The sequence below is a fragment of the Giraffa tippelskirchi genome, chromosome 2 (assembly GCF_054371585.1).
Source record: "Giraffa tippelskirchi isolate mGirTip1 chromosome 2, T2T-mGirTip1v1.2.pri, whole genome shotgun sequence".
In the NCBI taxonomy this organism is placed as follows: Eukaryota; Metazoa; Chordata; class Mammalia; order Artiodactyla; family Giraffidae; genus Giraffa; species Giraffa tippelskirchi.
In genome coordinates, this window is record NC_137276.1 from 26,350,557 (window position 1) to 26,367,896 (window position 17,340).

The window sequence follows — 17,340 nt, forward strand, 5'->3', positions numbered from 1 at the left end:
GCAATAATGAGTTCATGATCTGAGCCACAGTCCACTCCCTGTCTTGTTTTTGCTGACTGTATAGAGCTTCTTCATCCTGTATTATATTTAATAAAATAAAGTCCATCTAGAATTTATTTTAGTTTAAGAAGTCTTCTCAGATTCTGCTTTCAACACAGATTTAAACCAGCAATAAAAAGATTTTGCCATATATTTCTTCTGTATTACATAGTGTGCTTTTATAACAGTCTAGCTATTGGTTTTTTTAAAAAATCATTAAGCCACTGACCCCTTATTGATCAGTCTCTGTTCTGAGATTGTCAGAAATTAGGCAAAGAGAAACACCATCCCTGATCAAACATCTCCAAATTTCTCTGCAGTTGTAAGTCCAAGTACAATGGAAATTCTTTTATTTTTCTTTTGCACTGTGGATAAAATAAGCCAGACCAGTACTGTTTGTGTGACGAAGATATAATTATGTTGTATCATGAAAGTAAAACATTGCTCTCTGTGATGTGCTTAGCTTTCCTTCCATCCCCTGCAATGATAAGGCCTGGGCAGAAGTTAATACCCTTGAGATAGGGCAAGAGAAATGTTGACTACATTCTGCTGGGCTCATGTATTACATTGACATTCCAGAGAATCAGTTCCCACTGGGGTGTGGTAAGCAATTATTTAAGGGTGGAAAAAAAGTTTGATCAGGGATTTGCCTAACCAGGCTATTGAAAAATGTCATCTTTCAGTTCGGCTGAATGCAATGGCAGTGTGCTAATTTACTAGTAATGGCCCACATCTCTGTTTACTCTTTGACACTTCTGTTGCAGTGGATGATAGCACTGGAGTTATAAACTGCACCTGCTGGAAAAGGCTGAATAATACTGAATCCTCATCAGGTAATTTTATTTGCCATGCTTCTTTACTTTTATGGGGCTTCCCTTGTGATTCAGCTGGTAAAGAATCCGCTTGCAATGCAGGAGACCTGGGTTCAATCCCTGGGTTGGGAAGATCCTCTGGAGAAGGAAAGGCTACCCACTCCAGTATTCTGGCATGGAGAATTCCATGGACTGTATAGTCCATATAGTCCATGGGGTCGCAAAGAGTCAGACACGACTTAGTGACTTTCACTTCACTTTACTTTTACAGCCAACCAACAGATGTAACTCATGCTAGCTCAGGTGAACAGCGGTAGTGCTAATTTTCATATTTATCCATTGGTGAATTACACTGATAACTTGAAGCACTATACCGAGAACTTTGGCTGCTCTGTAAACTGATATAGGGGAGCCCATTGCTTTTCTTGCTTCCATTTCTTTGGTGCTCACTTCCTCCTAAGCCTATAAGAATGTGAATAGATGACTAGAAGTTTCAGCATTTCATTTTTACCATCCAGTTATTATACAAGTCAAGATGGTTTAGCCTAATTGCTGATCAAGTGAGAATCCCCTTGCTCTGGATGTATCATTTAACCAACGCTCTTTTGAAAGCTTTTGCCTTGATAGGGTTGCCACTAGCTTCTATGTTCGCATGATCTGGATTTTCTGAAATCTCTAGCTTATTCATACAGATATGCCAGGAGTTCTGAGACTGATGAGAAGGTAAGATAGGATTCCTTTGAAGTTAGCCATTAAATAATACAAACTAAAGAAGAACTTTAAAATTGTAGTGAACTCATTGGCTATAACTGAAACATCTTTTGAAATTTCTTGAGTATGTTTTAATAGACCTTAGGTAGTTTTTTGAGCTGCTTAAATTCATAATATTAAAAAAATACATGTATTATACAATATTGGTGATCATTTTTGGTTCTAGAGAAGCGATGGAAACTAGGGCCTTATTTCTCTCTTTTTGCAGCATATGCAGTATGGTACCATGTACACTGGGGTTATTCAATAAATATTGCCAGCTCTGATATCTAACATGTGCTATCTATGTCCTTCTGTTATACATGATGAGAACGTATAACACTTGGAGTAGTTTCTTCTCTTTTTTACCCCTGACATTACCTTTCAGAATCTCATCTCCCTACTTTGACTCTACTGACCAGTAGGGATGCTCCTTTGCTTAATTTTTGAATGTATTTACATTTAGAATTTGGCCATTGTTTTCATGTAACTTTGATATTCCCATTTCCTAATTTGGGAACATTGTATCAGTGGTACTACTAAGCTGAGGAAGCTTTGTAGATTTAAAAAAAAAAAAGGGAGACAACAGGTTTTTATGCAGATATGTCACAAGGTATGAAATAAACCTATGAGACAATCAGATATTGAATTCTCATGTATGTCCAGGGTATTAAAATTATTTTCAGGTTTGTGGTTGTATTGTCACAATCTTCAATCAGAAGGGGTAGTTTCAATGTGCTGTCTTTAGACTGAGGGTCAGCATGCTTTTTCTATACGAGGCCCGACAATAATTGTGTTCTGCTTTGTGGGCCCCATGGTCTGCATCTCAACCATTCAACATCACCATTGTAACACCAAAGTGACTACAGGTAGTACATAAACAAAGGGTCATGGTTGTGTTTCAATAAAACTTTATTTATAAAAACAGATTGTGGATGGATTTGGTCCATGGGCTGTCATTGATATACTGCTGTTTTTAGACGTTGTTTTAATTTTAAAAATCAACTCTTTTTTTAAAAAAATAAATGATATCATCAGATATATGATGTAACTCTTAGTAATTTTTAAGATAAAATGTCTATTAATACTGAAAGTGAGATTTTAAAAATAACTGTAAGTAGACCAATAGATGAGTAGTCACAGTTGGTAGCCTTAATTAGAAATTGCTTTGAGAATAAAAAGTGAGGGTAAGGGTACAAGGAGAAAGCCTGAAAGTGATCCTCATCATGTTATATATGAAGTGATATTTTAAAATTGTTCCCAACTAGCCCATTCTCTCCTTTTAATTTAATTGCCCTCAGTTTTAAAGCTTTCCACTGGAAAGTGGCTGTTGAAGACTAATTTTTTTAAACAAAATTTAGTCTGAGTCAAAAATCATGTTCCAGTTGGTATCGGTATAAAAATATGGTATTAACTCCTATAAATGTCACATTGAATGTACCATTTGGACTCAGCTTATGAGAAAAGTTAAGAAAGCTTGGCATTTAATACTAAAATTTTAAAGAGGATTTATCTTTCAGAGTGGAATAGGCTACTTAAAATGAAATTGTTAGGCTCCAACCATCTCATTATACTCATTAAATTACACAGCTTGAGCCGTTCTTTCAGCAATTTGGTTCACCATTTAAATGAAACCTGAGCCTCTTTTTCTCAGACCAGCCCTCAGTCTGATCATTTCAGCAGTGCTATACGAAGCATTTATTATTACCTATAACATCTGAATCATGGCAGTGAAATTTATAAATATGTTTAAAATTCAGCCTAAATAGAAGAGGACTTAAAGATAGGAACCCAGACAGAATAACCTTTTAAAAAGTAATACTTGGGTATTTTCTGAAGAAACCCAGTAAGTTGAGTAACATTAAGCTGATTGTGTCTAGATTCCAAGGTATTGGTTACTGGTCTACACAGAGTTCTCCGAGCTCCTTGGGTTGCTTTTTCCCTTAGTATAGTCAGTGTGTTAAAAGAAAAGTAATGCCTTTGTATGTTACAGAGCCACAGTTATCTAAGTTGTATTAGATTAAGAAGCAGAAAATTTGATCAATAGACTATTATTCATTCCATTATAGGAACCCTAGTATATGACAAAGCAGAAATGATACAACAATGGGAAATAAGTAAGCATGTAACAAATGCTGTTGGTTCAGGTAGATAACAATATTTAAAAAGAGGTAACTGTGACCACTGTCTTGCAACTTAACATAAAATAACCTGAAGAAGATAGAGTTATGTATTTATCACAATAAATACGGGGCTATCTATGTTAAGCTCTTGTATATATTTAGCTGTTAAAGCAATGAAAGCTATCACTGGTGACAAGAGATAGATTAAACAATTTTTTCTAACTTTTTTCTGTTAAAATGAAATCAAATGAACATTAAAAAAAAAAAAGCGCTGGAATGTGGAGAAGGGATGTAATAAGCATTATTGATAAAGCTTCCCTGCACTTTTTTCAGAAATAAACATAAAATGTTCAAAAGAGATGAAGGGCTTGTGCATAAAGAAATGCAGAGTAGATCATCTTATATAAAAACGCATAGTCTCTCTGGCAACTTAAAAGCAAATAAAATGCTGTAGAGTCATTATGTATTTTTTAAGGTGTTAAAAACCCAAATGACTGAAGCCAGTGTAGGAGCCATAAGGCTGCATGCCTTGCTGGTGACACTGTGTAAAAAGAGAATGGTATGATTGTTTGTTTTTTTTCTGACAAACATTCTGATAATATGCAATGAACTCTAAACCTGTTTGTCCTTTTCTGTCCAGTAATCCCCAATGAAAGACCCCAAGGAAAGCAAAATTTTTGTCTTGAGGGCCTAATTGTTCATTTTCATAAGTATCTGACATTTATTGAATGTTTCCTGTGGATCTGGCATTATGCTAAGCTCATGATGTAAGGATTAACGAAGACCATACACAACAAGTCCATGTGTGAGAGGGACTGTTGTATCCACAACAGAACTGAGGAAACAGGCACAGTGAGGTTAAGCAGCCTGCCCAGGGTCACACAGCTGACAGGAAGTGACCTGATGTTCAAGCTAGGTCTGTCTGACTCCATTACCCAAGTGCTGACCTCTAAGCCCTGTACAGGGCTAGTAGTAAAAACCAAAACAAAAAAAATTATGAAGGCAGATGAAACATCTAATGAGACTATGTAGAACTGTGGCATATGAACATGCCAGAATGCTATGTTGTTATTTCAAATGCTGGATTGTATAGATTCTATGGATGCATGTGTGTATTTGAAGGGATGCTAGACAGAAAAACAACACAAAATTGTTTACACACACTAGCTGTAACTATGGAAAATATGAGTATATTCATGGGGCAAGCAGCCGAGAATAAAGAATAAGCAGGAAGGCTCTGATGTCAGAGACTGCCTGAGTTCACACTCCAACTTTGTTGCTAACCAGTTGTTTTACTGTGGGCAAGTTGTTTGATGTCTCTGTAACTCAATTTCCTCATTAGTAAAATGGGGCTAATAACAAATAAGAGTGGTTGTGAGGATTAGATGTGCTGATAGGTTATAAAGTCTTCAGAACAGCACTGGCAGTACCTGATCATTCATGGCTATTCTTATTTTCATTATTTAACTAATACATTTTGGAAGTAAATTCAAGTAATGGAAATTATTTAGAATTGAATGTGCATTGGGTTCTTTTCACCATAAAGTTGCTTGCTCAGTCACTCAGTTGTGTCCCACTCTTTGTGAATCCATGGATGGTAGCCCTCCAGGTTCCTCTGTCCATGGGATTTCCCAAGCAAGAATGCTGGAGTGGGTTGCCATTTCCTCCTTCAGGGGATATTCCCGACGCAGGGATTGAATGTCTGTCTCTTGCATCTCCTGCATTGGCAGGCAGATTATTGAAGTTGCTTAAATTTATAGTTTTAAGTGGTGTGAGTGTGTGTGTGTGTTTAAGTGTAAGTAAGTGAGCAAGAGCAGGAGAGAGCAAGAAGTCAGCCTAGTTACTCGACAAAGAAGAGAAGTGAGAGAGATTAGGGTATTGAGTACCTCAGTGGAACATCAGCCTTGGGCAGATTTGCCTTCCCCCATAAACAGCTGCAAATGGAGGCTCTTCGGCCCCTTCCCCCTCAGGCCAATATTCTGTCTTCCTGCAAGGACACTTTCAAGGGTTGTTCAGAGCTATTGCCACCAAACCCAGCTGAACTCACACAGAATTCAGCTCAGGCCTTTGCACAGGTGATGTTGGGGTAGGAAAGAAGACACTGGACACTGGGTTGTCCAGCCTCCGACCAGACTCTGTTCTCTTCACCCAGACCTTTGAATAATTACAGCTTATGCCTTTTATTCTGGAGAAGGCAATGGTACCCCACTGCAGTACTCTTGCCTGGAAAATCCCATGGACGGAGGAGCCTGGCGGGCTGCCGTCTATGGGGTCGCACAGAGTCGGACACGACTGACGCGACTTAGCAGCAGCAGCAGCATGCCTTTTATTCAGGAGAGGATTTTGAAGGATGACCCAGATTTCCTACAGTAGAGCAACCAGTCAGAAGTAGAATAAATAAATGTCTTGTGTCTGTCTTGCCCCAAGCTCTCTCCCAAAGATGGTGGAGTGATCGTGTTGTGCATTTCCCTCTTTCCTTCTGGCCCTAACAGCTACAGCCGCTCCAAGTGCAAGAGAGCTGAGCTTAACCTCTCAACTTAAGAAGCTGCAAGAGACCATTGCACAGAGAGTAAAGTTAGAAATCGGGGACATCATCCGGGTCAGAGGCCACATCCGCATGTTCAGAGGAGAGCGAGAGATTCATGCCACGACTTATTGTAAGCATACAGTATCCCTGCCCAATTGCGTGTTATTTTGTGTGTGTGTCCAGTAAGCTCATTTAGTAAAAAGTCAAATCTGAAAAATTCAAATAAAAAGCTTTAATGAAAAAAATTGTATTTGCAACATGATTCCGTAAGAAAAGCAGCATTTATTTATTTTGAAGAGAAGTAACTTTAAATAAATTGGGAAAGAAAATAAGTGATTTATTGTATATTGCTGACATTTTATTTGGACAACATAGTAGAGTCTCTGAAATACTTTGAAGTTCTTAGTGTGAATCCATTTAAGGAAGAGTGTTCATAGTCTTCAAAATGACGGGAGATTTCTGAAGCACCACTGAGGAAGTCAGCTAATCGGAAGCATGACAGTCCTTTGTCATCTGAGCCATGCCCTTTGCACCGATCTGGCTGGTTTGCACTTGGAAATCTCAAGGACATCCCCAGTTATCCACCACTGTACCAGATGCGTGAATATGTCTGCGTGCTTTCCCTCACCTTGGTCTACTCTGGTCATGTCTGTGACACTCAGGGCATCGCCTCCCCTTTCATGGGATGGCCGGAGACCAGTTAGTGCTTCTAGACCGTGTGATCCTGGGCATCCGTAAGGAAGAAGGCCCACCAAGGGCCCCATTTACTGTTGCCCCAGCAGCAGTCTGAACTTGGGAAAGAACTAATCTCAGTGTTGTTTCCGTGGCTCGTTAGATAAAGTGGATGACCCAGTGTGCAGCGTTCAGATCGCAAGGATGCTGGAGCTGCCTACCATCTACAGGAAAGTGTATGACCAGCCCTTCCACAGCCCTGCCCTAAAGGAAGAAGAGGCACTGAGGTAAGTTATGGACTGCGACTGCTGTGGGTGTGGGCCAGCCAGTGGGATCCCAGATGCTGGCGTGGGCCTGAGCCGTCCACTCCCTCCCTGTGGGGCTCCGGGCAAGTCTGTCACCCTCCAGATGCCTCTGTGTCCTCATCTGTAACACAAAGGAGGTAACAGTGCAGATGTTCTGAGGTGGTGGGAAGGAAAATATATGTGTAATTGGAGTCTCTGAAGGAGTGGAGGGGGGAGCCGAGAAAAAATATTTGAAAAATTCATGGATGAAAGTTTTCCAAGTCTGATAAGAACTGAACACTCACAGATGATCCAAGAAGGTCCATGAACCCCAAGAAATCTGAAGAAAACTGCACCAAGGCTCACTGTGATCAAGGAAACAATACCTCAGTCAGAGAGGAGTTTATTCTCTTTGAGGGAGGGAAAAATAAACAGGAGGCATAAGAATATATGTGTGTTTGTAACTCTATGCCTCAAAGAACTCAGAGGAGACAGAAATAGTCATAGTGGCTGCTGGGGATGGGTGGATGGGGGCTGGGAGGAGGGTGGAAAGGAGACTTCACCATGTATCCTTTAATCTTATAAACATACTTACAGATTACATATTCCAAAAAATTACTTAAAAAAAATCCCCAAACTATAGACCTGTATAGCCTTTAAAGTGTCAGACTTTATTTTTTTGGACTCCAAAATCACTGCTGATGGTGATTGCAGCCATGAAATTAAAAGACACTTACTCCTTGGAAGGAAGGTTATGACCAACCTAGATAGCACATTTAAAAGCAGAGACATTACTTTGCCAACAAAGATCCGTCTAGTCAAGGCTATGTTTTTTCCAGTGGTCATGTATGGATGTGAGAGTTGGACGGTGAAGAAAGCTGAGTGCCGAAGAATTGATGGTTTTGAACTGTGGTGTTGGGGAAGACTCTTGAGAGTCCCTTGGACTGCAAGGAGATCCAGCCAGTCCATCCTAAAGGAGATCAGTCCTGGGTGTTCATTGGAAGGACTGATGTTGGAGCTGAAACTCCAATACTTTGGCCACCTCATGCAAAGAGTTGACTCATTGGAAAAGACCCTGATGCTGGGAAGGATTGGGGGCAGGAGGAGAAGGGGACGACAGAGGATGAGATGGTTGGATGGCATCTCTAACTCGATGGACATGGGTTTGGGTAAACTCCAAGAGTTGGTGATGGACAGGGAGGCCTGGCGTGCTGTGATTCGTGGGGTCGCAAAGAGTCGGACACGACTGAGCGACTGAACTGAACTGATAGACCTGTATAAAGAGTGGAAGTTCTCCATTTCCCTGTCTCCCGCCTCAGTACCATTCCCCAGAGGTTACCACTGTGCAGAGGCCGAGGCGTGTATCCTGTTAGACTTGTTTCTTGTGCACACACACAGGCATGAGTATCCACCTGCGTATGTTGTGGGTTGTCATTTGCTTTTCAACAAAAATGGCACTCTCCTTCACATACTATTCTGCAGCTTGATTTTTTTTCTAAATCAATCACGAATATCAGTTCCCATAGTTCTGCCTCATACTTTTAAACAACCATGCAGTGTTCACTGGGTGTGTTGCCCCTTATGTGAAAAACACACATCCTTGTAACACTTCATGTGCTAGCCATTTGTGTGTGCATGCTCAGTCGTATCTGACTCTTTGCAAACCTCTGGACTGGAGCTCGCCAGGCTCCTCTGTCCATGGGATTTCCTAGGCAAGAACATTGGAGTGGGTTGCCATTTCCTTCTCCGGGGGATCTTCCCAACCCAGGGATTGAACCCGCGTCTCCTGCATTGGCAGGTGGATTCTTTACCACTGTGCCACTTGGGGATCCTGTTTCAGGCTCATGCACGTTCAAAAGGAACAAACATAGTATTAATAGTTTTCTGCAAGTCTTGTTGAAACTTTCCCCCAGCAGCAATCCTGGCACCCTGGACCTTGACAGTCTCACGTATCTGCTGAGTGAAAAGGCCAAAGAGTTCCTTGTGGAGAACAGAGTGCAAACCTTTTACCAGCAGGAGTTGGAAACTGTGGAGTCCCTTCTGTCCCTTGCCAACCAGCCTGTGATTCACAGTGTCTGCTCTAGGCAAGTAAGTGTGGCATGCCCACGTGAGAAATCAAGGCCCCTGCCTCAGATCTGCAGCTGGAGAGTATGGGTAGACATGACTGTGGCATTAAGACTCACGGGGGGTACTCAGAGTGTAGAGGTTATGTTGATTCTGTTCTGGAAAGGTCACTGACCACTGAGAATTTGAAAGGAGGATGGACGTGCCCTTTTCCCCTCCTTAATCTCATGAAGCTTAATCTTTGGGTAGAAGAAAAAAAATAGTCTAAGGTTCATAGTACTTCGTATTCACTGAGATGGGCATTTAATTTCAGCAGGAGCCAAAGAAGGGGAAAATAGATGAGAAAAACTGATTATTCTTGCAAAATTATTTTTGAACAGCAAGATGATTCTTGAACTTCAACCAAGGTTTTTAATGATTTGTTCTCTCTTCTCCATAATAAGGTTAACTTGTCCTGTCTTATGAAAGAACAAGTTGTATTCAGTCTGGTTTATAAACAAAAATTTTAAGGAACACTCAAATAATTTTTTATTCGTTCTAGAAAGAGCCATCCCCATTTTTTCACCCATAGTGTTAGAGGTGAACTTAAGTTGTTTGGTCTTTACTTATTGGCCTGGAATTAAAAATTATCTGAGACTTTGGTTTTAGGCTTTCCCTTTCAGCACTCTTCCTCAGTTTTTTCATTGTTGTAACATGGCTTGTATTTATTTATTCCAGTGGGAATGATCTCTGCTTGAATGTCACCTTCTTGCCCTCCCTGACCTTCTCCTCTAATAGTCATCAGCTTCCTCACCTTGTTATCACCCTGTTTCCACATCTCTTGATAACACTGGTATTTATTTGTTTGGCTGCCTATTCCTCCACCAGAATTTAAGTTCTCTAAGAGCAGAGGCTTTGTCTGTCTCTTTCTTTGCTGTCTAGAATGGGGCCTGGAACAGAGCTGGCATAAAGTATGTTCTCCAGTTATTTGTTGATAGAAAGAATGAATGGTTTTAAAAATTCAAGTAGCCCAGGAATTAATTCCCTGGCAGTCCAGTGATTAGGGCTTGGAGCTTTTGCTGCCGAATACCCGGGTTCAGTCCCTGCTTGGGAAGCCAAGATCTCACAAGCCTTGCTGCATAGCCAAAAAATAAAAGGAAACAAGCAACAAAAATAAATTAAATAAAATAGAAAATAAAAATTCAAGTAGTCCCTGAAAGTATCTAGTTTTCCCATCCTCCCTCCTCCTCCCCTTTCTCTAGAGACAAGTGCCACTACTGGTCTCATGAATATCCTTCTGCAGATAATCTGCACATATAAACTAGAAGTAGTTGTATCCTCTCTTTTACACAAACGGTATCCTACTAAACACAATATCTACGTAGTTTTCATTGTGTGTGTGTCTTATAGGTCCTTTTCCCAGCCATATGAACATATTTGCTACTTCATAATAATCTTTTACTATGTGCACCATGATTTTCTTAAGGGGTCTGGCCATTCCTGGGCTGTTCAGAGTTTTCTAGTCTTTTGTCATTAGCAGCAGGGCTGTCGTGATAACCCTTGCGAGGTTAACATGATTATTCTTCACCATTCCGATGGAGGGCTTCCCTGGTGGCTCAGTGGTAAAGAATCCGCCTACCAATGGAAGAGACGTGGTTTCAGTCCCTGGATCCGGAGGATCCCCTGGAGAAGGAGATGGCGACCCACTCCAGTATTCTTGCCTGGGAAATCCATGGACAGGGGAGCCTGGTGGGCTACATGTAGTCCATGGGGTCGCAAAGAGTTGGACACGACTGAGCGACTAATCAACACCACCATTCTGGTGGAACAGATACCAAGTCCCCATCCCCACCTTCTGAGTGTGACCACTGCTTCTCAGTTTCGTTCGTGAACCTAATTATCTCTTCCTGGCACCAGGCCGTGTGCCCAGTGACCCGCAGTTTCATACACGGAGATGAGGGATACCGTTTCAGGAAACGGTGGGGTAGGTGAGGTGGGGTGGGTCAGGACTGGCCGCTTTGTTCTGCACCGCCGTGGCTTCTGCACAGGGCTGGCTCCCCAGCTGTCCACTGACAGCACAAGTGACCTTCCTCCCACTTAATCATTTAGAGGAGGCTCATTGCCAACTTGGCCTCCCAGGACTTCTGACCACTCTCTTGGCACGTTTAGAAGGAAACTTTGAAGCTTAGCAAAGACCACATTCTTCCTGTGAGCCAGCTCTTCGGCAAGAATTAAGTAGGGAGAACTAGGACTAGAAAGCCCCTCCATTCAGAACATTCCAAAGGGGACTTCTGGCATGATTATCTTTTTGTAAATGTTTAGAGCAGAAATCCGTGCCTGTCCGGTGCTGTATGTTTAAAAAGCAATGAATATGGCGCTATATCTGTTTTGTCTCTGGAAGCTATTTTTCTATCAATCATGAATTATTCTCTCACATGGCTCTGGTTGGGGAGGTCAGTGTCATTACATTGAATTCTGTTTAATAGAGCCTGGGAGACCTAAGACACTTCACAATGACTGTGAAACCCTAGATCCTTTGGCACTTTCTGTAATCATACAGATGAAAGCTTAACAACAACAACAACAAATCATTGTGATCATGTTATACTTGGGAAGGTGGGGAGAGTGGGTTTGAATGTTTTCCTCCTTTCTTTTTTTTCCATGGTGGCCCATCTTAGCACATCCAGAAACATGATAAGCAAACTTGCAAAACCATTGTTTCTTTGACAGCTGAATAAATGTTGAGTTTGTTTGGGAATGAAGACTATATATATACTTCAGAGATCCACCCAGTTCCTGACCCGCCACAAGGAGAGGCCTGCAGAGGCTCAGCCCGTTCAGCCAGTCACTGTTTTTGCTTCTGAGCAGTTTCGGTTTCCTGAATGGGACGAGTCTGTCACTGCTCTTTAGAAAAAGACAAGAAAGACACACGTCTCAGGCCAGGGAAACCTACTAGCTACAAGGACTGCTGGGGGTTTTATCCTTGGGACCGTGTCTTTACAACCAGCTGGGAATTACGTCCCAAGGTCAGCTGAGGCAAATGTTTTTGGAAAGGAAGCTTCACACATTGTTGATATTTACGGAGAGCTTTTTCTGTTGGGCCCCCTGGTTCACAACCGAAACTGCTGTTACTCTCCCAGGCCTCACACCCTCCCTTCCTGCTGCTCCGTCTCACTGAGCTCTGGGAGGCGGAACCAGGCTTCCTCTATGGTCTGGGGATAATCAACAGTCATTTTCAGGGTCAGGAATAACCACGTAAAAGCGTTTCTAGTCAGTTTCCAATTTACTTCTATATTGGTAAGAGATGTAATAAACTCAACTCTTAGGATCTTTCTATTAAAGACGAATCACCTTAGAATTATGAAGATGAAGTAGTCGTAAGAGTTGTGGTGGGGGAGCCTGTATTGGGTTGATCATTGCTTTTCCTAAGTTAAGAGCACTCATGTATGAAATTAGAAATAGCTCTCCCCCAGCTCCCCACTGAATAAAAAGGCACGTGGCCGAGGATGGCTGGATGAGGTGTTTATTCTAAACACACCCAGATAGCTTTTCTGCCTGTGGGAGTCATCAAGTATTTCTCAACCTTATTCTCCCTTCGGAGAATGGATGCTGTCATAACCTGGAATGCTTGTCAACTCTCAGACCCAGGTTCTAATGCCCAGGTTCCCCAAGCCTGTTCTGTTGAGGAAAAAAACCTCAACTCTGAATATAATGAAGAAAGTTAGACTCTTCTCTTCAGCTCAGGAGAGCATGTTTGTGAAACGTCGCCAGGATCTATTAAATTCAAACTATGCTGTCTGGGAGGCCTCTCCTAGGAAGCAAAGATTTCTTTCAGGATGGAATTGTCAATACTGGAGGCCATGTGGGGGTGCATTTTCTCTACCTGTCACTTTGAGGGAACATCATAGAAAATCTGAGGTACACTTTCTGTTTCAGCACCTGTGGGTGCTGTCCAGACAGCCTCCATAAGGTCCTCCCATTAGAGAAGCAGGACTTTGCCTTCACTTTGCCATGTTTTTCTTTTTTTAGGCTCTCTGATCTTTTTAATATCTTTATAGATTTCTTTCACATTAAAAATGGATCTGGGGACTTCCCTGGTGGTCCAGTGGTTAAGACTTTGCCTTCCATGTGGAGGGTGTAGGTTTGATCCCTGGTCAAGGAGCTAGGATCCCACATGCCTCATGGCCAAAAAACCAAAAATGTTAACATTGTAACAAATTCAATAAAGAATTTTTAAAAAATGGTCACATCTTAAAAAAAAAAAAAATGGGTATGTACCTTGAAGGACAGTTATTACTCACCACTTCCTTTGTTTTGGGAAGGAACTGAAAATCCCTAATGGAATAGTTAGAAAGCTGCTTCCTATCTCTACAGGGTATTTCTTTCCACTGATGGCACATACATTTTCTTGGTCACCCATTGTGTGTCAGGGAGCAGGTGGCTGAGATGAAGCACAAAGTCCCCAATTCAAGAAGCACGCAATCTGATTAACCATGGTGGTACATGGTGGAAAATGTGGCTTCCTTGAAATAAGAAGCAGGATGACCTGGTAACCTCTGTAGGCACACTTGGTGAAGGGAAGGGATACCGAGGTTGAGGAGAGAGCAGCCTGATAGCAGCAGAGCATCCTTCCTCGTGCCTCTCTTGCTTCCCCCGGGGCCCTGTCTGCCTTCAGCCCATGGACCCTCCCCTTTGATAGGTCTCTGCACAGCTGTTTGCCTTCGCTGTCCTCTATTTAAAATAAGGAGTCTATTTAATACTCTCTATGTGTTGGAATCCCTAACCTATTTCAATGTGTATAAAATTCTTTGGTGTCCTTAGGAAGAAGTTGTATTATTGATGTTTAGTCACTAAGTTGTGTCCAACTCTTTGCAACCCCATGAACTGCAGCACACCAGGCTTTCCTGTCCTTAACTGTCTCCTGGAGTTTGTTCAGACTCCTGTCTATTCAGTCTGTGATGCCATCCAGCCATCACATCCTCTGTCGTCCCCTTCCACTCTTGCCCTCTGTCTTTCCCAGCATCAGGGTCTTTTCCAATGAGTCGGCTCTTTGCATCAGGTGGCCAAAATATTGGACCTTCAGCTTCAGCATCAGTCCTTCCAATGAATATTCAGGGTTGATTTCCCTTATATGTATATATGTATATAATATATATATATACATATATGTATATATGAAAATCTTTGATTTTTTTTTATACAGAGCCAAAGATTCTATACATATTGGCTCACTTTTTTGATTAAAATTGTGGCCATATGTAAATTTGATTGTCTATGAATTTTAATATTATAAATAAATTATTACAAAATTTAATATTGGCCATATTAAAATTGATAAAACAATTTTAATCAAAGAAGTGAGCCAATATGTATAGAATCTTTTGTTATGTATAAAAAAAATAAAGACTTTCATCTTGATTTTTCCATTTCCTATCATTGAGTTTAATGAATTAAACAACTAAGGGGTAGAGTGGTTATCAAGTGTTATTCTGCCAGAGCAGACTTCCCAGCCCTCCTTAAATACCATCCTGCTAGGCCTGTGCATACCTGAATCTTTCTGACTCTACCATAAAAAGCCTGTTGGGTGAATTTATAACGAGTTGGTCTAGGGAGTTGCCCTCAAGTGCTATAAGATGGGACTGACTTCTTTCCCTCTTTTTTTTTCTTTTTTTCCTTCCTACAGATGGGTTTTAAGAATGATACCACTTCCAGAGCAATTCACAGTATATTTAGGAATGCTATAAAGCTGCTGCAGGAAAAAGGACTCGTTTTCCAGAAAGATGGTGGTTTTGATAACCTATTCTATGTAAGAGACCTGCAACTTAACTTTTTTTCCCTTAGCTTCCATTTTCAAATATATGTATTACTTAGGAATACTTATTTGCTATTTTTAAAAGTCAATCATTAAGGAGGTACATAAAGTAAGGAGTGGAATCTGGCCTTTATCTGTCCTCTGGTATCATTTTTGGCAGTATATTCTTCTGCACACTTAGAAATAGATGCTCCTGTTATTAAAAAAAAAAAAAATGTGATCATCCTCTAAGTCAGGATTTCTCAACTTCAGTTGTTTGGGCCAGTTGACTCTTTGTTGTGGGGGGCTGTCCTTTGTATTGTAGGGTGTTTGGCAGTGTCCTTGGTCTTCACCCACTTGACAGCAGTAGCAGCACTCCCAGTTGTGGCAACCTTAATGTCTCCAGACATTGCCAAGTATCCCTTGGGACAGTGGAGAACCACTGCTCTAAATAACACTCTGTAAGTTTTTTGGATACCAGAATAGCACATCACAGGCCTCTTTCCATATTAGTCCTTGTAAGTCCACCTCATTCTTTTTGACATCTGTATGGTATTCTATATTATGGGAACTTGCCATCAATTATTTAACCACTTCTCTCTGATGGACATTTATGTTGTTTCCATCTTTTGTTCTCAAGTACACTGCTGCTATGTCTGTCTTTTTGTGGACTTGTGTAAGTATTTTTGTGAGATTGACTGTTAAAAGAGGAATGGTTGGAGCAAAGGGCATGTACCTTTAAGGTATGGGTCAGTACAATCTGTTTGGCTCCGCCAAAGGTGGTAACAATTACCATGCCCACCAGGGATACAAATGCTTGCCTGCCTCAGTGAATGAAAGTCGCTCAGTCGTGTCCGACTCTTTGCGACTCCATGGACTGTAGCCTGCCAGGCTCCTCTGTCCATGGGATTTTCCAGGCAAGAATACTGGAGTGGGTTGCCATTTCCTTCAGATTTTGAGTTAAAATTCACCTCCCACTGCCTGACTTTAATACTGGAGGAACAAAGCTGACAGTGATATCCATGTCCACGTCAGTAGCATAGATGTGGCTTCAGCAGCGTGTGATTCCCCTGAAAACAGAGCAGGACCCTGAGGACACCCAGGAGCCTCACTCTCTACAGCGTGATTCCTGAGGGGAAGCCTTCCTTAACAGGACATTTTCTTGATGTTGATTTACTCTAGTGATTCCCCTGTTTTAGAAAGTTTTTAAAAATTAAGGTATGTTTTAAATACTATTTCAGTAACTTTTGAAAAGGGTATTCCGTTCTGTGTAAGATGGTGGGGGGTGGGCAGGGAAGATGATTGCCTCTTATGGGGCAGCTCACCCTAACAGCCCCCACCCCCACCCCCACCATCGTATTCTCCCATGAGGCTCTGCGAGGCCTCCTGGGTTGGTAGGAAGCAGCTCTTCCTGAGGAACAGCAGACGTGGGCAGCCGTCCAGCGCTGAGGTGTGGCAGGGCTGGGGCACTTCCTCCTGTGAATCAGTCTGAGCTGGAGTGAGGTGATCCAGCTATAATAGCTATATTTTCCTCAGGAGAACCACCCCACTTTGCTGACTTCACTCCCTGCCCCCTACTTCAACCCTGGCCCTAGGTTTCTGTTTTCCTGAGGGCATCGCCCCAGGGGTATCGTTATCCTCTGTCTGTCTAGTGCTTTCCAGCTTTCAGCAGCTCTCCCACATTGCCTTAATCTTCCCAGCAACCCCATGAGTCCACAGATGGGTCCTTGTCAGTACCGCCATCTTAAATCTGGTCATTCCACATCCATCGGCCCAGGGTGCATTCCTGACGTTATGTGTTTGTCCACTTCTTTTTTTTTTTCCTTCTTACTTTTTCTCTCTCTTCCTCTTCTCCTTTCTTTATTCCTCTTTATTCCTTCCTTTTTTTTTTGTCATTAGATTTACTACTGAACATGATGGTGAAGCCCATTTGGTGGCTGTTTCCCTGTTACCTGAGCTAGCTGAGAAAGGAACCCAAGTTATCTTTGCCTTTGAGAACAGTGTTTCCATTTATAGGCTAGACTTACTCTCTTGCTAGCTTTTCCTTACAGTTTTATTTCTTTTGTTTTTCCCTATGGTTGGGTGAAGGAACGTGAAACCCAAGAAGAAACACAAGAGGAAAGAGTCCTGGGATTTGATCACTGTGCCTCCCTCAAAAATATAACAAATAAGAGAAATTTTATGAATGTGTTATAAATATTTAAGAAGAAAGTTGCTCCTCAAAAGCAAGGGATTCCAGGTTTTCTTTCCATCCTGGCCCCAGTGAACCACCTCCCGTGGGACTATGTCTGTGGGTCAT

The 17,340-nt window shown here is 41.7% G+C and overlaps 1 protein-coding gene across 13 annotated transcripts in view; it reads left to right on the top strand.

The window, feature by feature from the left end:
* Positions 1 to 17,340, top strand: part of STN1 (STN1 subunit of CST complex) — a 40,512-nt gene that overhangs the window by 15,021 nt on the left and 8,151 nt on the right. For 3 of the 13 annotated variants that reach the window (XM_081543611.1, XM_081543604.1, XM_081543620.1), the window contains exons 4-8: positions 804 to 872; positions 6,217 to 6,381; positions 7,087 to 7,210; positions 9,121 to 9,295; positions 14,934 to 15,056. In XM_081543611.1, the coding sequence (XP_081399737.1) occupies positions 804 to 872; positions 6,217 to 6,381; positions 7,087 to 7,210; positions 9,121 to 9,295; positions 14,934 to 15,056 (656 nt within the window). Of the gene's footprint in view, positions 1 to 803; positions 873 to 6,216; positions 6,382 to 7,086; positions 7,211 to 9,120; positions 9,296 to 9,988; positions 10,160 to 14,933; positions 15,057 to 17,340 lie in introns of those variants that run through there. The other 10 variants (XM_081543636.1, XM_081543631.1, XM_081543642.1 and 7 more) reach the window with 4 other exon arrangements.